This window comes from Phyllostomus hastatus, unplaced genomic scaffold, assembly GCF_019186645.2.
Source record: "Phyllostomus hastatus isolate PE091 unplaced genomic scaffold, TTU_PhHast_1.1 phas_scaffold_193, whole genome shotgun sequence".
In the NCBI taxonomy this organism is placed as follows: Eukaryota; Metazoa; Chordata; class Mammalia; order Chiroptera; family Phyllostomidae; genus Phyllostomus; species Phyllostomus hastatus.
The window spans coordinates 12,501,520-12,523,329 of NW_025334015.1; the positions used below are offsets into that span (position 1 = coordinate 12,501,520).

At 57.4% G+C, this 21,810-nt stretch overlaps 1 protein-coding gene across 1 annotated transcript in view; it reads right to left on the bottom strand.

Annotated features, from left to right (window-relative positions):
* Positions 1-6,355: 6,355 nt before the first annotated feature.
* DCPS (decapping enzyme, scavenger) overlaps positions 6,356-21,810 on the bottom strand; it is a 39,054-nt gene continuing 23,599 nt past the window's right edge. Inside the window, exons 3-6 of the mRNA XM_045860284.1 lie at positions 17,909-18,054; positions 12,875-12,988; positions 8,488-8,598; positions 6,356-6,758 (exon numbers count right to left, since the gene is read on the bottom strand). Of these exons, the coding sequence (XP_045716240.1) occupies positions 6,492-6,758; positions 8,488-8,598; positions 12,875-12,988; positions 17,909-18,054 (638 nt within the window). The 3' untranslated portion in view covers positions 6,356-6,491. The remainder of the gene's footprint in view (positions 6,759-8,487; positions 8,599-12,874; positions 12,989-17,908; positions 18,055-21,810) is intronic.

A 21,810-nucleotide genomic window follows, 5' to 3' on the forward strand; every position in this document is an offset into this window, starting at 1 on the left:
GCCAGCTTTCGCTCAGAGGGCCTGCCTGAACGACAGCTCTGCCTCTGTCACTGGATAGCTCTCGTTTCCTTTCTAAGAAAAAAAAAGAAAGAACGAACTGCCATCCAAAGGGATATTGTTGGTATTAAGTCAGGCAATGGATATGAATTCACTCTGGAAGCATAATGTGTTACAGAAGTGGGGCCGTTATTAGGCAGGTGGACGCATCCCTCCTCTAACCAATAAGCTCTAGTTGGAGCTCTTCCGACCCCCGCCCACCACAGAGGTTATCGCAGGACGGGTTACTGGGAGCTCAGAAGCTGACTGCAACTCTGGCTCCTCCCCTGAGGCCACAGTGTGCTTATGCATGATCCTTCCCCTCTAGTTTCTCGGACCAGACCAGACCAGACCAGAGGCTTAGCTGTCTGCCCAGAAGCCATCTCATCCATGCTGCAGGTGGGAGGAATTTCGGTGCCTTCAATCCCCGGCACTGGGGTCTGTAGGCCCGCCTCCACAGCACCCCTCTGGCACAACGCTGTGAGCTGCTCAGCTAGGAGCCACGTGCTAAGGCTAGCTGTGCCCAGGGTGGGTTAAGATAACCTGAGGAACAGCCACCAGGGTCCTCCTCTCAGCCATGCTGCCTCTGTCCCCATCTCATCTGCCTCTGTTTACCTCGCTGAGTCTGTCTCTGCTGGGGAGGAAGGGGAGGATGCCTCTCTGCCGCAGGGTGGGAGCAGAGGGAGAAGACGGAGGAGCAAGGTGCAGGGGAAGGGCAGTACATCTAGAGCCAGGAAGCCTGGCCCGCAGGCTCCTCCCTCTCAGGCAGCGGCTGAGAGCAGGAGGCACGGAGCCCCTGGACAAGTGTGCCCGGCGGGGCTTTGGCTCCTGTCCCTCACATGTGCCACGTTAGCATCCTGCCCACCCGGAGGAGGGAACAGCAAGATGCTGTTTGAGGAAATAAACCCAATCCAGCATCTCAGACGCTTTCAAAAATAGCAACTCTGGGATAGTGTTTCAGCTCCTATTTTTATCAGATTTACATGGCTGGACCATGGAGCGGAGCTGTTCCCAGGGTTCTCAATAGCAGGGACATCACTGTTGTCGTCTTAGCAACCTGCCCGTTGGCCGAGGCTGAACTGCATTCCAGGAACCTTTGAGCCGGCAGAGGTCCCAAGGAGTCACTGCACCCAGCCCTTGTCTCTGTGCAGGGCTGTGAACAATGGACCACAGGGGGCACACGGCTTCCTTTTTGCCTCCCAAGTGTCTTGGCTGCCCTGACTCTACTGCACAATCTAGGGTTACCCAGCCTTTGGTCAGGAAGTCCCTTTTAATATCTGGCCCAAGTATCTCTGGAGACATCCCTGTTGGCCTTTTCTGCAGCAGGAAAGTAGCAGCTACTGTTTACTGTGCAGTACCGTGCCCACAAAACCCTCACCGAATCCTGCAGGATTGGCACAGGGACGCCTCCCAGTGCCTGAGCCAGCACGTGACTTGTCCAAGTTCACGCTGGGTCACGGCACAGATCCTGTGCAGCGCCATCAGGCCCCCTGCCTCTTGAGCAGAGGGGGATGGGGCGTTCAGAAATGCCTCGTTAAAAAATAAGTCAGCAAGTCAATAAATAAATAAATAAGAAAACAAACAAACTAAAAGAAATGTTTTATTAGCCCTGACTGGGGCAGCTCAGCTGGTTGGGCGCCATCCAGAAACCAGGGGCCACCGGGTTCGATTCCCGGTCAGGGCACATGGTCCCTGGTCAGGGTGCCTCTGAGAGGCAACCCGATCAGTGCTTCCCTCCCACATCCATGTTTCCTTCCCCTCTTCCTCCTTCCCTTCCTCTCTCCCCCAAAGTAAATAAAATAAAATCTTTAAGAAGAACAAAGAAGGAAGTCATAGGATGCTCGTCTGAGACTGATTTGAATTAAGTGTGGTAAACAGGGGGGCCTCGGGCAGGGGCTGTCGGCCCGCTGCCTCTTCCGTGCCTCCTGCTGCTGCTGAGCTGCCTGGGAGGAGCTGGCCCATTCTCGCTTCTGAACTCAAATGCCACAGTGCCCCGCTTCTCCCCTATGTCCGAAGCATCCTGTATACCAAATGCTGCCTCCCCGTCTTTGGAATTTTCATGCTGATGTGCATCCCCCAGGTGCCTGTATCAGAACTTGGTTTGCTCCTGTCAATCTGTCCCTTTGATCTGATGACTAGCCAGCTAGAAGAACTTAGCAGGTGGGAGGGAAGGTGTGTGTATATATTCCCCCACACGAGCCCTAACGTTCACCTTGGTGCTGCAGGAAAAACTGGCCAGCAAGCTGTCTGCGTGTGCCCCGTGCGAGAAGCTAAGAGCTGGGTCCCAGCCCTGCTGAACCCCAGGGGCCGAACCACCAGGCCTTGGCCGTGCCGGCCCTTTGACCATTGAGTTTTACGCTAGAAGTTTGGCTCCTCTCAGCACATGCTCCCGTAGCCCCCTCTTGGCTCCCTCTGCGCCACTCTTGTAATTTATTTGTAATTAATGCCTCACTAAATTGTAAGCATCATGTGGGTTCTATCTCCAGATACTTTAAACAAATTCAGTCCACACTTATTTTTTTAATGGTGGTTAAAACTGGACAGCTTCAAGTTTATATAGATTTCAGAATCCAGTGTGATTTCAATAACAATCATGGAACAAACACAAGGTTGTCAACATTTATTTTGCTAAGTGAGGATATTTGAAACACAATAGCCATTAATTATCACCAGCTTCTTATAAAAGACATTTTAACATTATATATACACGTGTTTGGATTATACATTTAGTCCTTCTGAGAGGGAAGAGTTAGCAGACCTATGGCAACCTACTCAGAAGTAAAATCGATACATTACAATGTTTAGATATAGAAGTATAACGAGAGAGACACCTTTAAATGTTATTTTGCATGTAATTGTTGACTTCTCAGTTTGGGGATCTGTATTCCACAGAGACATGCCAAGTGGACCTTAAGTGTCTGACTCATTTCCAAATGTTATTTTTCTGTTTCATGAAGGAATGTTGACAAATAGACAACAGTCAGCAATTTTGCTACATGAGGAATGTTTGGGCAAACTGAGAGGAGCCCAGGAACAATAGCAATCAAGCCTCCAACTGCCCTGTTCCTTCTCCAGCCCAGCCAGGGAGAGGCTGGGCGGAGCTGGGGGCCGGCAGCCCGTGGTGGAGCCTCCGGGACTGCTCTGGGAAGGGCGGCATCTGCCACTGCCCCAGCAAAGCGGGATGCAGGCACGCACATCAGAATCACGCAATCACACAGAGGTGCCCCCGCCCCACCGCCGGAGCGGCTCGTAAGTGCTACCTTGTCGAGGTGGGGCTCAGGAATACTCAGCCTTACTCAGGAAGCTCTCGGGGAAGGCAGGGCATTGGGTTCCGCTAAGTGATAAGGAAACATAAGGCAGAGGAGTGGCCCTTAGTCTGCATCTCCTGGAATGAGTACCAGGAGACCTGGGTCCAGAGCCCAGCTCCTTATTTGCAGGTAAAAGCCCCCGGGGGGTGGCTCCGTAGCTGCCACCTGCTCCAGCCCACAGTGCCTGTGGTGGAGGAAGCTGCTCTTGGACCCTGCGGTCCCTGGGAACAAAGATGCCCTAGAAACGGCAGGGAAGTGGAATGTGTGGTCAGAAAGAGAGGACACCTGCTCTAAGTTCCCTGCGAGTTCAGAGGAGGTGCGACAGAGTTCTTCTCTGCAGCTCTTTGTGCGTCTGAGGATTCGGGTAAGGTGGCATGGCAGCAAAGGAACTAGTTCAGGTGGTGACAGAGGTGTGCAGCTCTCTGTCGGACAGGGCCCGGAGGGTCCGTCAGGGTCCACCACAGCTCCGAGCAGTTGTTTAATGGAGGGACAGTGACTATTCCTGTGCGTGGCGGCACTGGCCACAGGTGGGGTTTCTGGGGGAGCCGTTTCCAGCTTGTACGAATGCTCCTGTTGCACTCCCTCCCTGGGTCTCGGTTGCTCTCAAGCAGGCGCCGGGAGAGAACTGAGCCTGGCCCCTCTGTGAGAGCAGAGTTGATCCTGACACCCAGGCACCCTCCCTGCCTCCCAGCACCACCTGCAGCAAAGCCGGGCCTCCCTCTGGAGCAGCCCTTACCTACTGCCTTGTCCTAGGCTCTGCCACACCCTGCACCCCCTGCTGCAGAAGGTGCCACGGGTCTTCCTGTTCCCCCACCGCCCTGTGGTTCCCGTCCACACATGCCTGTCGGTGGGAATCTGGCGGACAGCTAAACAAACCCAGGAAGGAGAGGTGGGGCTCGGGAGTCGCACCCAGAGGGGCAGGGAATGCCTTCACAGGGTGGGGCGGAACTCCAGGGAGGTGGCGGCCTGTCCCCTGGGCGGCCCTGGCTGCCTTCCTTCTGGCTCAGGATGAGTCGTCCACAACCTCAGCCTAAAGTCAGATGAGACCTCCGCTGAGAGACTTGAACTTTCAAGAAGAAAACACCCCCACGACTGGGTCCCTCTGCTCTGCGAGCAGCCTCTCAGGGTTAGGGTCCCCTCCACTCCCCTTGGCATTTATCTTCACGACAGTTCAGAGGGGTCTCTTCTTCAGACCTCCCTACACGTATTTTCCTTGTACATGGAGAAAAGGCAGGCTGGGGGTCCCTTCCAAGCCAGCTGGTTCCACAGCTGTCACTGTCACCTGGTGGGGGAAACAGGTGCGCCCCCGGTTGTCCCACCTCCCCCTCTAACCCAGCTGCCCCGGCCTCCCCACCCTCAAGGCCTTACTCCGTTTGCAGGGGTGTCCAGCCTGTGGGCGTCTCTGGGCCACACGGGAAGAGGAAGAGTTGTCTTGGACCGCACATTAAATCCATTGTGATATAGAATCACAAAAAATCCTCATAATGTTTTAAGTGAATGTATGTCTGTCTTGGGCCGCATTCCCAGCCATCCTCGGTGGCCTGCAGGCTGGGCGCCCCACTGCCCCGCTGGAGGCGCACTGGGGGGCCCGTGTGCCAAGTGCTGTCACAACCCGACGCACAGTGTCTCCCCACAGTAATGCTTCACACCAGACCCCTCACATACCTGCGTTCACAGCAGCTCCCCAAAGTCGTCTGTCTTCACTCCTCCACTCACCTGTCTGCGCCATGCGCCCCAGGGGAGGCGCCGTGCTATCGTCACCTTTGTGTTCCCAACACCCAGCACACTGTCTGGCTCCAGTCCGTCCATCAGCAAGTCACCGTGCAGGACAAGGCCTCGCTGTCTCCCCGGACACCCAGCAGACCTCCCCTGCACAGAGCGGCAGGCTCGGAGGGCCTCGGGCCTCGGGCCTCGGCCGCTGTCACGGGCACACGTCAGCCCCAGCAAGACTTCTGGCCGTCGGCTCACCACTCACCAGTGTCCTGCGCAGAGCCTTGCCTACAGTGCGTGCTCCACACACTCGACGAAGGAGCGAGCGGGCTCGGCTCCGAGTCCGAGGCCAGGGCAGGCAGAGGAAGGGCCACTCCCCTGCCTGACGCAGAACCCGGTGCCCTGCCTCCCCGCAGCGCTCCCCTGAGCGGGACCCAGCGCCCTGAGGACCCGCGCACACACACCAGCCCCCCGGGACTGTGACACATCTGTCCTCTGTGCTGAGCGCGCCACGTGTTTCATCGTGTGCCTTCGACACGCATGCCCGTGTCCCTGCTCTGCCGGAGCAGTGGCAGACGTCACCCTTCATGGGCAGACATGCCTGTGTTGGCTCGCTACGGGCCATCAGCCCGCAGTCCCCTCTCGCTCTTGGGACTGTACGAACAGGGGCCTGTGACGCTGGCCACACCTGGGACCGGAGCCACCGCACCCGCATCGCTTCACCCTTGCTGGTACACGGTTTGGTACTTGACCTTCTGCTGCTCCTGAGAGCTGTTTTGTCTTCCTGCCTAGATAACAACCTCCAGGCCAGGGACTCGCTGACCAGATCGCAGAGACGGAGGCCGGCTCTCTGGGCCTGCGTCATGATTCCTATCAAAACCCTCCCCGTTCCAGGGGGCAAGCCCTCTTCCTTGTCAACAAGTTTATCAGCAGGGTTGACTCACCCTGGGAGGCGCGACCTCAATGCTGGGACTGGAGAGAGGAAGTGCCATTTAAAAAGTGCTACAGATGATTTCCAGAGAGTTTTCACATGTGGTTTTTGGGGGCACTCCACCAGGAAGGAAGACGGACATGGCAGTAGGGTCAGGAGAGAAAACAGGGAGAGGCACAGTCAGATCCGGACAAGGAAGTCACAAGGATGGGTGTGCAGGGTCCGGACACAGGCCTGGCAGCCTTCCAGGTCCGCCGAAGCCACGCCCCTTTCCCAGGCTGGCCTCGCTTCTCAAGGCCTTCCCAGGGTTCTCCCCCTCCACTTGCCTCCGCACCTGCCTCCCCAGACCGCACCGTCGGTCCACACCAAATGAGACCAATGCTTTATTCACATATAAGAAATAAGCCAATACAAAACACATTACAAAAATTGGATTTGGTGCTAAAAAGTGCCCTCCACCCAAGTCCCACACATCTGTGTCCTCCTCCAGGCAGCCCTGGGCAGACTCAGCTTTTCTGGGCTTCCTGTAGGAGCTTCAGCAGAGGGTCATCCGCCCTGAGGGCAAAGGTGAGGGTGCGCTGCCGGTAGTACTCGGGGTCGCGCTCCAGGTGCTCGATCACATCTGCCAGCAGGTGTGCCCGCTCCACCCCGGAGCCAGGGGCCTCGAAGCCCAGGGCTGTGAAGTGCACGTGCAGGTGGTAGTAGGAAGGCAGGTAGTGCAGGTACACGCGGAGGCGGTCCCCCTTCACCTGGTAGCGCTGCAGGATGGCCTCCTGGGGAGAAGGGCAGTGGCAGGAAAGGGGTCGCTGTGTGAGCACGAAACCACGCCAGACCCTCCTCCTGTCCTGACCCCAGACCGGCCTGCGGACGTCTGGTAAAAACCCTCCCAAAGCCCTCTGCGCACTGTGCACTTCAGGTCCCGGAATTGCTTTCTAAGATTCAACAAACACGGGTGGTGGCGGCAAGGCTGAGGCTCGCTCTCCCAAAGCAAGGGGGCAGTGGCCTGGTCAGGGTGCCCAGAGCCAATCTGGGTAAAACATCTGCTTCCTCAAGCAGCTGTTGCTGGGAATCCAGCGAGTCCCAGTGCCTGAGGACACGCCCCAGGGACCGACTGGGGACGGCTTGTAAACACGGACAGCACCAAGTGGCGGGGAGGAGCCGTGTCCTCCCTCAGCACGCCATCGGGTGGAGCTCAGAAATGAGGAGCTAGGGCCTTGGTGGAGGGAAAAGGACTCTGGCTCCGCCTCCCTGGGCCCCCACCTTGCTCAGGGGTAGGGCTTTTCCTCTCAGCCCCCTCTTCCGGAGTGTCCAAGGCTTGGGGTTAACAGGGGACTCCGGTTCCCATTGTGGGCCAATCCCTAAGGGGGTCAGAGGTGAGGAGGAAAGACAAGGGCCTCAGTGGGCTTGGAACACACCCAGAACTGCAGTCTGTGTTTGGAGCTCACCCCAGGGATCTCTGCAGCAGGGTGAGACCTGGGCCAGGGACCCAAAGGGCTTCCTGGGATGAGCAGGGCGAGGCCCCCAGATCTGCCAGGGCAGGTGAATGTGCTGGCCAGGTATCTCCCCAAAAGACAGACAAGACACCACTCTCTGCCACTGGTGGCAGGGTGTTTCAGGAGAGCGACGAGTCCCTCGGAACAAGGACGGAGGGACGGGAGGGTGAGGGCACTGACGGAGCGGTCCGAGGCTCACGGAGAGCACCGGGCGGGGCCCTTCCTCCACGTGCAGCGGGGCCTCGGGCGGCTCCTGTGGAGAGGAGCACCCATGACTGCCAGGCCCTGGCATGGGGGAGTGCCTGTGGGGGGACTTTTGAATGTTCCAGAGTGGAAAAAAGGCTGAGAACCGCCCTACAGAAGGGAGGTTTCAGAAGGATCATAACCAGATACCGAGGCCCAGAGACGTGATGCCCAAGGTCAGCCAGCTGGCTTGGGTCAGAATGTCAAAATAAGGGCCACCACCCTGGATTCTTGTCTCTCTTCCCCAATCGTCCCTCACCTCAGGGCTCCTTTTAGTACCCTAGTAATGTCATTCCATTCAGTAAACACCCCGGATAGATGGTGTCCCTGAAGACCGGGCGCTAGAGAATGCAGTCTCTGCCCTCGGGCTGGAGGAGGGGGGTCCTACATTCAGCATCAGAGCCTACGACCCCGCTACTCGAGACACATGGCTGTGTGACCTGGCCGTCACAGGCAAGGCAGGCGATCCTGGGATGGACAGGCGTCCCAGGTGTGGCCTGCTGGAGAAAGGCAGGGGCCAAAGTGGGGACCTAAGACAAGGAGGACGAGTGTGGGGAGAAGAAAGGTGGCTGAATGGAGGATGGGAGGATGGGGCAGGACCAGGCGACAGGGCTCAGAGCCTGTGTGTGGCCTCCACGCCGGTGTCCAGAAAGAAGCCCCTGCTGTAGACCTCCTGCTGGGCAGGGCGCAGACCTTGCTGGAGGGAGCACACTGAACCGGAGTGCGGCTGCTCTGGGCTCCGAGGGCATTCGGCCGGGTGACTCACCTGCCCCTCCCGGAGGATGTTCCTGAGCAGCGGCAGGTGCTCTGCAGTAAGGTCCCGAAGCGACCGGATGCCCCGGCGATGGCAGATGGCGATCAGGTACAGGTCATCGAGCTGCAGAGACGGGGGGTAAACCAGGCTCAGTGGGTGACAGGGCCTGGGGAGGACGCCAATCCCAGGGAAGCTTCTGGCAAGCACCCAGGCCCAGTCCTGCACAGCCAGCTCTAGCCAAGTGCAGGGGCCACAGCAGGACTGGTCCCCAGACCACGTGGGGACCCATGTGTCCAGGGTGTGTAAGTGGGGATGACCCAAGGAACGGGACTTCTGTTTATCCCTCCTGCTAAAGAATCCCAGATGGGAGTACTTCTGTACTCACAGAGCTGATGAGGTTCCAGAAAGGGCCAAGGCCAGCTCTTTCCCTCCAAGAGTTGATGGTCTAACTGCACTCACACTCACACAAGTAACTACTGTGAGACTCGAAGCAATCGCACAGGAGGAAGGGGGAAAGACTGTCTGCAAGGGCTATCCAGAGAGGCTTCCTGGAAGAGGAGGCAGGGGACCTGGGTCTGGAAGACGTGGGGTTAGAGAAAGGGCATTCCAGTGGAGGAGCAGTGAAAGCCAAGGCTCAGGGGCAGCTGGGTGTGGGGCCCGCAAGGGGAGAGCAAGCAACCTGACTGCCCCGGAGGCGGGTGTGTGGGGTGCAAGGGAGTCTGGGGCCAGCTCCGCGGGGAGCCAGCAGGGCCTGGAAACCTTTCCCTCTCCTGCCCATCTCCCATCTCCCCGGGCTCCCAGACAGCCGTTCCTACTGTCCTCCCGGAACAGAGCCAAAACCCTGGAGTTCACAGCAGCACAAGAACCAAAGTCAACAAGACCTTGTTCAGGACAGCGAATGACTTCCTCCTTGGCCTGGGCAATGCCCCCCTGCCCCACCCCCCGCCTCACTCACCCAGACCCCGGCCTGGGCTGGTACCACGTCCCTGTACGAAGGAGGCAGGCCCCAGACACCAGGGCTCCATGGGCAAGGCCTGAGGTGACTCCAGCCACACTCCGCCCCATAGTCTGAACTGTCAGCTCTGCATGAAATGCTCCAGGCACCGTGAGTCACCAGACCAACCCCTGAAGAGCCCTGATTTAAAAGGTGAGAATGAGACGTCCCACATGGTTCTGGATGCCCAGCTGTGCCTCTCCCTGATGCAGATGTTTTCTTTGCCGGGGGAACCTCGGGGCAGCTGACCCAGCTGTGCCCACCCAGGCCTCAGCTGTACCCACGGGTCCCTTCTGTGCTTTCCCTTCTCACGACATGTGTCCAGGACATTCGCTCTCTCACTCGTTGGAGGACTGGGGAGCAGCCAGGAAACAGAACTGTTTAACCCCAGAGGGGAGGGGGTGTGTCTGCGGGAGTCTCCGCCGCCCCACGTGCCACTGTCGCAGGACAACCAAACAACAGGAGCGTCCGTTTTAAACGGAGTCTGCCGACAAACCCCCAGCTTGACAGCCAGTCACATCTCCCTGAGCCACAGACCTGACGGGGAATGGAGCCTGGGGCTGGTGTCGGCTCACCGGCTGGGGAGAGGGAGGGAAAGCCCTTCTTCGATATCGGTCGTACCCCAGATTTCTGCAGTCAACCACAGGGCCCCCAGCCGGGAGAAAGGACCTGACAAAGCTAGATGAGGGGCTGGCAAGGGTCTCCGGCTGGCACCCCAGAAGCTGGCCCATCAGTCACACTGGGAGAAGACACCATCAATCCCTTTTTACAAGGCAGGACAGTGCCATCAAAGCCACAGCTTCCTGGCAAAAAGCAAGACCGAGACCGGCTGGAGCTCTGGAGAGCCCGTCCCTCCGCCTCTGGAGCGGCCCAAAAGGGCAGGGTCTGAGAACCTTAGACCAGAGCACCTAAACCCCACAAACTGAAAGTGTGTGTGTGTCTAGACCAACACACAATATGTGTGTGCGTGCGTGTACGTGTGTGCTTACTCAGAGAACATGCAAAGACTCTCTGGAAGAACAGAGAACTTCTCTCTTCTGGGGCGGGGAAATGCATGGAGGGAACTTCCGTTCACTGCACACCCTTTGTACTATCTGCAGTCTACTACCTACATGTATAAACTGGGCCTACAAGAAGCAAGCAAATAAAATAAACAGGTAACTCTTCAGAAAGCTGAGGAACGGATGTCACAACCTCTAGGAAGGCAGAGTATCTAGCAAACATTAGGGACTTGATAAGTATTCGTGGAATGGATGGATGGATGGATGGATGGACAGATGGACAAAGAGTCTCTCTAATCCTGAGCCATCTGTTGGGGGCTACACAAATATATACAAATGATATAAAGATACACTTCTGGGAGAAAGAGCAGCAGGGGGGATCCCAGGTGAGCACCCCCGAGGAAAGCACCAGGCACCCCCCCCTTCACCTCGTGGCTGTGAGGGAAAGAAGTCCGCCTGGCCTGTGTCCCCTCTGGATGCGCTGCCTGCCTGTCAGGGAACTGTTGATTTTGGTGTTCTGTCGCAGATCAAGGATTTGAGATCATGACATGTGGCATTATCAGTGCTGATTAAGCAAAGGTCAAGAACAATGGCACCTACACGGTCATCTAGGAAAGCCCGATGTTTCAGCTTGCCCACTCGCGGCCACTGAGGGTCAGTCCAGACGCGTGGCCGGAAACCCCATGCGGTTCCTGAAGCCTTTCTGTGTTCAAGAGAACAGAGGGCGAGCGCGTCCACGCACAGGCCAGCCAGGACGCCTGCCAGCACCAGGTCAGGAGGACGCTGGTCCCGTTCCCATGCAGAGCACACACCCCCCAGTCTCATGAGTCTTGTGAGTCAGAGGCTCCTCCTATGCCGCCCCCACCCCCGTGACCCAGTGCACCACCCAGGACCTCCACACGCAGGGCTGCTGAGGGGCAGCTGGGGTTTGTGGAGCTGCACAAAGGCACCATCCAGAGCTGCCGCTAGTACCCCTAGGACCTCGCCCCAGCACCCCCAACATCTCCAGAGCCAGTCTGGCTTCCCCCACGGAGGCCAGGGTGGGGAGGAGATGCGGGGGCTGGGGGCAGGTGTTCTCTCAGCCTCTGTGCACCACAACACCCCACACCTCGATCTCACCTGGCTCTAGCAAATCACGCAGAGCTCCACCTTCTGGAAACTCCCTTTAAATTCCCTACTACCCCTCAAGCATGCACAGGAATTCCCTCTCGTCTCCTGTAAGCGACAGCTGGTGCTCGCTCGCCTGTGTGCCTGCGCTGAGACGCTGGCCTTCTGCCCCAACCACAGGCTCCCAGCCCCTTTTACGGAAGGGAAGGAGCAGCGTGGCAGGTCCAGAAATCACGAAAGCAAAACCAAGCAAACAGCAGGTGGGCTCAGTGAGGACCCCAAGGCCTGATGAGCAGGCCACAGCTCAGAGAGACGAGGGTGGGCATCCAAGGTGGGGGACAGGGCCCAGACCCCAGAGTGACGCTGCCGCCTGTCCTGTGACTGCAGGAGGAGCACAAAAACCTGAAAGGCCCACCAAAAGCAGAACAGAAACCCGAGCTTGGAATACACAAAAGAGTCTAGTAGGAGGACAGGGGCGTTTGTCTACCCACTGCTTCCTACTCGGCAATCCCACCTCTGGCTGCCTTGGCCTTCTCCTGGCCCCCGGCCCACTGCAGGCCGAGTGTGGCCCACTGCCACTCTGCGGTGGGAGCAGTGCTTCCTGTAAGACGCTGCTCTGCCTGGTCTGGTACTGTCGGGGCACGTGAGCCTGCCCACAGAGCAGAGCAGATGGTACGTCATGATGCGCGGTGGGCAGACACAGGGGAGTGAGGACGGGAAAGGAGCTGCAGAGAGGCAGGCTGCCTGGCACAGAGAGGGCCAGCACGAGGGACGCCGGGAAACAAAGCCGGGAGGCTCAGGGGCAGAAGGGGCTGCCAGGAGGCCTCCTCCGTGATTAGGGCAATGTCAGGGATGCCAGGTTGTTCACCACGACTGCCCCGTCACTACTTCAGACCATGGGCCTACCTGGATCTGCCGGTGTCCCGGGGAACCAAGAAAAGCAAACAGTCCACCACAGGGCTCCAGGAGGTGAGAGGGGCCACCCAAGCCACTTGGCTGGTTAAGGAGTGGCCCATGTGGTTAGGCAAACATTGCCTCATGCCGCCCCCCCACACTACACAGTGTGGGGGCCGCTGGGGGGGACCGAAAGGGCTTTAAACTGACCCAGTGGAGTATAAACATTAGTGCATGACAGGCATGCATGATCACCGCAGGGCTCAGACCTCTCTTGCTGGTGGGCTACAATCTGCTTAGAGAGTGAGAGACCACTAAGAGAAAGAAGGGTGGGGCTGAGGCAGGCCAGCAACAGGGGGGCAGGGCACTCCGAGAGCAGAGGACCCCGGGGGAAACCTCTTACCTGCTGCTGGTTCCACTTGAGGTCGGGGATGAGGACAAAGCCGTCAGAGGGATCTGGGTTCTCGAACACAATCCGGTCGGCCTCCGCCTTCTTGTCGAGAATGTTGTACACCCACTGGAAGGAGTGGGAGGGAGAGGGGTTCAGATCCAGTCACCACCCCTTGGGGAGACTCCCCAGCCTGGGCTAGGGCAGCTCCCTGGCTCCTTTAGGAGGGTCAGCCACTGACCTCAGGGGATCTACACTCAGGCGGTCCTGTCCCCCAGGATCTGCTCTCACGAGTCCAGAAGAGACCTGCCCTCCTACCACCGCTGACACTCAGTCATTAGCCATCCGCACGAGGCCCCTGCCATGCAGACAGAGCTGGTTCTTCAGGCTCTCCGGGTCAGCAGTGCGCATGCTGCAGCCTCACAGGCCTGGTCTGCATCTACCCTCCACTGCCCACATGACCAGGAGCCGCCCGCCTGGCCCACAGTATGCAGGACCACAGTGCATTGCCAGGCTGGGAGATCCCTCTGCAGAGGAAGCTGGCTCTGTGTCAGACGGGGGAAGGTGGAGGTTCTAAAGTAATGTGTGCAGTTTTCCTGCCCTGCCCCGGGGATTCTCAGAGTGGTTGGATAAGCACCTCTGCCCACCTGGAACCACAGCAGTGTCAGCTGACAAGGCCCCTGCGTGACAAAGCAGACCTGAAGGCCACCTTGTCAACAGGACTTCTGGCCCGTCCACAGTGCTCCGGGAGCCCTTCCTGGGCATGAGGTGGGTGCCAAGGCTATCACTACAGCGAAGGTCCAGATGGCCTTCCTACAGCAGCCTCCTGCAGGGAGGCTAAGCTAAGGCCCCTATTTCTCAGGGCTCAAGCCCACAGACCGCAGACCTCAACACTTCTCCACTTCCCCCCAGTTCTGAGCATTCTTTGCAGAGGAAACTTCCTTCCAACCTTGTTGGAAAGCCATACAGGGGACCAGGGCTGGGCTCACACTGCTGCCCATCCACCTCCCAGATCACAGCAGGGGCGCGGGCGGCCAGGGCACTGACACCATCAGAGCCGGAGGGCCCCTCTGCCCACTCCCAGGAGAGTGGCGCAGGCAGTGCCACAAAGGCCAGGGCCAGGGGCTGGTTTAGTCTGCACGCCTCCTCCCAGGAGTCCGCAGCCTCAGCTCTCCTCAGCTCTTGGGCAGCACGGCCAAGGTCAAGTGCAGCTCTCTGAGATGAAGAATTTGGGAACAGAGGGTACCTGCCTAGGAATAGCTGGGCCACCTAGCCCGCCAGTTAAGACCCACAGACAGGTCACACGTGGCCTACCCACTGCAAAGAAGAAAGGCCCACACGCCCCGAGAAGAGCCTGGCTGCCTCAACTCCCTGGGCGAGGTCTGGAGGAGGAAGGGGACCCAAGCTTTTCCCTTTGAGATAATGATTTTTAAGCTGGTAATTAAAAAACAAGACTCAGAAACTTTGACCTCCCTCCTTTCCTGCCTAAGAGATGCAGAGAGCAAAACCTATTCCCAGAAGGAAGTCTTAGGACATCTGCCTGAGCAGCTTTACTTGAATTGAGAACAGTGGTGGGGGCCACAAGCCCGACTGGGGGAGGAAGAGAAGATGAGAGCAAAGGAGGCAGCACTGACCGAAGGGCAAGGCTGAGGCTGGTGCCAGAGTGGGGCGGCCAGTGGCCCCAGGCAGGTGGGGAATGGCCAGCGCAGTCCCACTATGTGCCAGGCTCTGCTCTAGGGCCTCATGGGGATTGTCCTCACAGCAATCCTGGGAATTCGGGGCTGTGAGCACCCCATTTTGTAGCCAAGGGAAAAGCAGGGGCGAGGCAGCCCATGCAGTTCTAAGCCAGAGTGTGGTCTCGGAGCCCACGCTCCAGGCCACGGGGGCAAGGCCTCTGGGAGAGCAGGAGGGACCGAAATGCACATGGAGTCTCGGCCAGAAGCCCAGTGAGAAAGGCAGGAGAAGCAGGCAAAGGACTCTCACAGAACCTAGGGGGTTACGTAATGGGAGTGAACCCCCCGAAAGCATGGCTGGGAGACTCGGCCCCCGATGACGACGGGCCTATAAGTGGGCCCTCACGGCTTCTGGAAGGCACCCTGCAGGGCCTCCTAGCAGTGACACTGGCACCCACCCCAGACCTCCCTCCCCGCCCCGGGACGTTGTGCTCCTCCTTCACGCTCCCGCTTCTCTGCTCATCCACCCACTGGGCCCTGTCCGCTGGCCACCCTTTTTACCTGACCGCCCCTCCACGTGTCTCAGCTCTGCACTGCCCTGTCCTGCTTCCCAAACTGTCACCTGGGTGTGCTTAATGGCAACTACCATTCTGGCGCCTTTTCTGTGCTGGGAGCAGCAGTGGGAATGTGACACACAACACCTCTCTCAGTCTCCCCTGGGACCGTAGCCACCTTTGCCAGACGAGGAGACTGGGCTTTGGGAGGGAAGGACAGTGTCACACCACTCTGGGGTGCAGAGTGAGAACCCAACCTGGCTGACACCGAAGCCCCAGCTCAGTGACAACCGGCATTTCCAGCCCGATGATCTCTCCTGCTCTGAATCCAGGCGTCCCACTGCGTTTTTTACCGGGCATTTTTATTAGAAGTTACAAGCACCAAGTTTGAGGAGCCAAAGAAGGTAGTTGGCTAAAAGCCCAGGAGCCAGATCACCTGGCTTCCAACTGCCATCTCTGAAGGGCCATTGTGAACGTTTTTTGAGGTGATGCCCATAAAGCGCTTAGAACAGTTCCTGGTACCTCGTGGGGACTCAGTATGTCCCAAACTGAACTCCCTGTCTTCCACGTGAACGCTCTCTGCCGTCCCCATCCCCGTCCAGGTTAACAACCCCACTATCTGTCCACTCACCGGGCAGGCTAGACCTGGAGCCATCCTGGCTCTTCCCCCCCTCCTCCCACTGCCCGGCTCCTAAACCCCGCCTCTGAACTCACGGCCTCGGCCTCGTCCAGACCGCGCGGCGCTCAGAGCCCTTCTGCTCCCTCTCTCACCACACTCCGCCCAGGGTCTGACTCCGAGCACGTGGCGCCTAGGACTGAACTGCTCAGGGGACCCTCACTGGCTGTGGCAATCGTTCTCAGACCTGATGACCAGCCACAACAGATATTTTTAAAATTCAGACTCCCCAGCTCCACTCCCTGAACATCTGATTCAGCGGATATGGACTAGGTTCTGTATTTTGGAAAATCTCACCAGGTAACCCCAACCATCAGCAAGGTGTGTGAGGCCCTGAACAGCACACATGCCTCCTCCTGGCCTCTGCTGGCCTCGGGCTCCCCCACCCTCTGTGCCTCTGCACTTGCCCTTCCTTCTGCCTGGAAAGCCCTGTCTACCTCGTCTACCCAGTAAACTCCTATTTGTCCCCCGCAGCTGGAGGATCCCCTCCGCTGCAAGGCCATCCCCCTGTCCGAGCGGATCACTCCCCCTCTGGGTCGCCACACCTTCCATATAAACCACCAGAGTGCTAGTTGCACTGCGCTTCAGCTGTCAGCCTCACACCTGTCTTCTTAGAAGGGACCAGTGTTTACCTTGGGGACCCACCCGAGCCTAGCCCAGGGCCTGCACATAGTACATGCTCAATAAATAAGATGACTGTTGCCAGTTAAGCTGAGTGCCTGTAAACTTGCCAGGAACAGTCAAGAAGGAATACACAGAACGTGCTCGTGGCAAACAGAAGCAGGCAGAGTAGTAGAACTTTGTCGTATGATTTTCTAGAAGGATCTGAATCATGGCAGAAGTACATAAATGACTCACACTGCCTATATTAAGGGCTTCCTCTCTTGAATCTCACAGATGTGCAACTGGTACACAGAACATATATTCCAGGAGATCCCTCCAGGACCCTGACAGCAGAAGCTATCTAGGAAGATGTGGACACATCTCTTTTCTACTTAGAGGACAGAGCAAGTGCTGGGACTTAAAAAAAAAAAAATTCAGCCAGCGTGAGTCAGAGGAACCTATGCAAATACAGCCAGACAGGGAAAGAGGGCTGTGGGTGCACAGCACCTACCACCCAGCCTGCCAACCCCCCTGTGCTTCCTCCTCCCGAGTACATGCAGCCCACAAGGCCCCTGCACCCAGGACACCCACCTTCTCTTGGGTCTGGGGGAAATGGCTGGGAGTTCCCCGCAACAGAACGCCTTCCACCACTGCAACCTGAGTCTTGGGGAGAGTGGATGAGAAATGTTCATGGAGAACGAGGGTGAGTGAGAAAGCCATGGAGACGGCAAGAGCCAGTGAGCGAGCAAGAAAACAACTCAGCCGTCACAGTTAACGCTGACATTCTCACGGGGCCAATTCCAGGCAGAGGCGCTGGCTGGCATTGCGCCCAGACCAAGGAGTAATCGGGTCCTGCTAGCTAAAATGGCCTTGAATCTGGCCCAGTCACTGAGGACACTGAGGAGACGCTGCCAACCCCCAAACACAGCCCCTGGGAAACAAAGTCTGCACAAAGCCCCCGGAGACAATCAGGTCCTGCCCGCTATGGAGTGAATGCAAGGGAGAACTAGCGAAGGGCAGTTTTTTACTCTGAGCCTCAGCATTTGGAGGCTGGGGTGCTAAGTCTGGAGGGGCAGGCCTGATCGGGTATCCGTCGCCTATTCAGACACCTGGCAAAGGCACACCCCGCCCCCCCAGACTGTGTCATGACTACTGCCGAGCAGACAGATTCTCCAATGCACTGGGTCACTTTGAGGTCCTCAGGGAGCCTCAGGGGCATGCCCGAGACTGGGGTCAATTCCCGTATGAATGACTGTCCTCTGTGGAACCGTGACCACCCCACCGCAGGGCTATTTATGTGACTTCCCTGCCGATTTGTGCCCATAGTGCTTGTGAGGCTGCATCCCACACGGTCTCAGATGCATTCCGTGCTGTCTGACTCCTGCACAAGGAGGTAAGCCCCATGCAGGCAGGGACTCCGCCGCAGCCCCACAGCCTGGCTGGGGGGCAGTGATGGCTCCTGGTAGGGTCTCAACTGATGCCTATGAGGGGCACACTAGCCACTGGGACAGCACTGTGGGTCTGCCCCCTCTGGGCCAGTCACCTGGATGCTGAGGCTTTGGGACTCCAGGTGAGGGAAGGTGACGTTCTTGTAATCGCTCCCCGTCTCTCGAACCAGGTGGAGGTCCTGGCGCAGGTACTTCTGCAGGTGCTTCTCTGTGGCCGGGTACACCACGGTGGTTTTCACGTCTGCAACGACACACCGCCACCCGGGAGCGCAGAGTGAGGCCCACTCCCTGCACAGCCCGGCCACATAGGGTCCCCGCCAGGGAAAGGGGACAACCTCTGCCCCGCCGCTGATTCCCTGGCAAAGGCAGTCAAAGGCTGAAGCTCTTGTCATGTCACCCACGATCCCTCCCACAGGTGCCTGGGCCACTGAATTCAAAAGCTGGGCCACACTCTGAACCTGGAAAACTCATCACCCTACCCTTCGTGCTTCCCCCTTTATTTGCTGGGCACAGAAATAAAAAGTTTCTGACTTTTCTCACATACCAAATCTCTAGGTTTCTAGACCCACAGCTAAAAATCTGGTTCAAAGCCAAGCAGCCCCTCCATGGCAAGCAGTGCGGGATGCACAGCGAATGGTTAAAGGCACGAGCTCTGGAGCTGACTGAGTTCAAGTCCCGCCTCTCCAGCTCCTTCCTTAGGGCCTGGATGCCAGTCCAGTCATTTGCCTCCCCATGCTCCTGAGTTCCCATCTGTCACCTGAGGATAATAGCTTCTATGTCATAGGATTGGGAGGATTAAGCCAGTTAATACCTGTGAAGCACTTAGAACAATCTCTGACAGATAGCAAATATTTACTATGCAAAAGCCGGCTATTCTCAACCCACAGTTTCTCAGCCTCGACACCACCAACACTTGGGCCTACTGACCTCTTTGTGGGGGCCGTCCTGTGCACCGCGGGACGCGCAGCAGCACTGCAGGCTCTGACCGAGGTGCTGGTAAAAGCCCGCCCCACGTGTGGCTACCGAAACGTCCGCAGGCATTGCCCAACGTCCCTGGGGTATAAAACTGCCCGTGCTTGAGAATCACTGTTTCCGCTACCAGGGAACTGGGCAGTGTTCCTAAAAAGACTGCAGGGCGGGGCCCTGGTCGAATACACCTGGTGAAGCCCTTTTCTCTATTTCTAATAACATCTGCTACATCTGTTATCATTACTCTAATGTCTATACAAAGGTGGGAAAAAGTAGGTTTATTCTTGCGTTATTTACTTACTAATTAGTGCATTATTTATTTGTAGCATTTGTCTTTTTCCATAAGAACAACGGTAAAGCTACTTTTGCCCACCCCTGTGTACGGCACATCAACAGAGATATGAAGGGCAGGAAAGGAAACGGTGTTTAAAATCAGCTGGGATATTTCTCAAAAGAACCCCGCCTCCCCCGAGCCACGCCCCCGACTCCCTGACTCTGGATATAGACGTGTCCGTCCAGAGAAACGGGGAGAAACCTGGAGGGTGCATCTCACACTCCGGCAGACTCTCACCTTTGCTCACATCTCTCCAGACCAACGGAGAACCACCTTTCCGTACGTTCACTTTTGGTCTGAGGACTCGAGGTGGGACTTTAATCCCATTTCACAGGAGGGTGAAAAGTGCTGACAGCAATTTGAGATGTATCTGACGTCAGTCACGCTGCAAGGCCCGGCAGACAAGCTGGAACCCAGTCGGTCTGGTGCTCTTTCGACACCAGCCCGGGGGAGATGTCCTCAGGGGCTAAACCCAGCACATGACTTCCGTGGGGACCAGAGGCCCCTATTCCGTCAGCTGCGGAGGCCAGGGTGGTGCGAAGATGTGGGACCTGAGCTGACACGTGGATCTCCTCTCACTCACTGGCTGTGCCACCTGGCTCTCGGAGCCTCACTTCCTCATCTGTTAAAGGGTGGCCGTAAAATCTGCCCCACAGAGCTATAGTTAGCATTAAACAGCACCAGCCGTCTGGACCGCTGGACATGCTAAGTAAGTATCACCCTACTTCCTGGGAAGCTCTGTGCTGAACCCTGACAGGGAGGCAGCGGCATCAGGTGTCCCCTACTTCCCACTCACCCCCACCACTGTCTGACAGCGCAAAGCCACAGGCCAGAGGTCAAGCACAACAAGATCTCAAGAGGCAGGAGATGGCCTGAAATGGGACAAAAGGCGCTGTAGCGGCCCTGGCAATGGCCTCTAGGGGAGTCCCGTGCTGTCTACAGTGCAGCTTGGTGGAGAAAACAGAGGTTCTGGCAGCAATCAGCCTGGGTTCAAATCCTAACTCTGCACTCAGCAGCTCTGTAACCCTGGGCTGTTGTGAGAAGGCAGTGAGCAGGAGATGGGAAGCATTTGGAAAGCTCCCCCCCACAAAAAGGAAAGTGCTCCCCCAACGCCAGCTCTCAGTCCCAGCCTGGCCAGTGTTCCAGTTTCCTGGGCTGGGCTGAGGGGAGAAAAGCCGTGAACAATGATGCTCCCTCGCGCTGGGGAGACGGGCGGGACAAAGGCAGAGCTCATGCTGGAGAACAGCCTAGCCCTCTTGGCAGCGGACACAGGGCCTGTGCTCTCAGTCTGGGGATCCCTGGCCGCTCCAGATCAGAACGCTGCTGGGCCCCCACGCATGCCCCTGTCTGCCAAGGCTTGTCAAAAGACCACCCCAGCCACCCAGGGTGCTGAGGAAGCAGGCACCTCACAGGCCAGCCCCCTCCTGCCTTCCCCTCAGTGGGAGGGGACAAATGAAAAGACGTTTTCCAGCTGCTCACTTCCTGCGGTCCTCCCTTTCCTGGAGGCAGAAACCTCGCCCTTGCCGCTGTGCTCTCAGCCCTTCGTGCCAGTCCCTCCCAGGGGCCAGCAGACCACCGCCACCACGGGAAGCCGGGATTCCCACATGCTGGGGTCGGGGTGGGGCTGGCTGAGCTCCTCACTCTGCTGAGGGGCTGATCCCCTCGCACCTGGACTGTCTACAAGGGGTGTCCAACCTTTTGACGTCTCTGGGCCGCGCTGGAAGAAGAAGAGTTGTCTTGGGCCACACATTAAATACATAAACACTAACAAAAACTGATGAGCAAAAAAAAAAATGTTTTAAGTAAATTTACGATTTTGTGTTGGGCCGTGTTCATCACCATCATGGACTGCATGCGGCCCTCGGGCCACAGGTGGGACACCCCTGTCTGGCCCCCTATCGCAGTCAGCACAGGCCTGCGTTACGGTGTCCGGACCTCTCCCCAAACTCATTTACCACCGTTCTCCCCCTCGGCATTCTGCTCCGGACAAACCGACCTGCCTACACTCCCACTAAATCACCCGAGCACATGCCCACTCCTAGGCCTTGTGCTAGCAGTCCCCCTGCTGGGCAGGCCTCCCGCCGTGGTCCCGGCTGCTGCCTTGTATCAGTCAGGTCTCTGCCCAGAGGCTGGCTCCCCACAGCCCTTGGGTGGCCCTGGCTACAGAGGCACCCTCCCCCTTCCCTGTCCCCTTCCCTCGCCACACCTGCCAAGAGAGTGCAGCCTGATCGTCTGGTCCCCCCATTACCATGTACCTTCCAAGAGGATGAACATTTTAATTTGTCCAACTTTTTAATTTTTTTTTAAAGAAATGTCTATTTTTTTTAATCTTTTAAAAGAGATTTTTATTTATTTATTTATTTTAGAAAGAGGGGGAGGGAAAGAGAAAGGGAGAGAAACATCAATGTGTGGTTACCCCTCACGTGCCCCCAACCGGGGACCTGGCCTGCAACCCAGACATGCACCCTGACTGGGAATCGAACCGGCAACCCTTTGGTTCACAAGCCGATGCTCAATCCACTGAGCCACACCAGCTGGGACTAAATTTTTTAAATCATTTGAGCCCCAGCACCCGGAACAGCACTGGGCCTACAGTAAGCACTTAACAAACACTGAACAAACGAGGAAGTGAATCTGGCCTTTCAGATCTTAAACCCAAGGAAAGCATCTCTGTCCCAAATGGGATAAAACCTG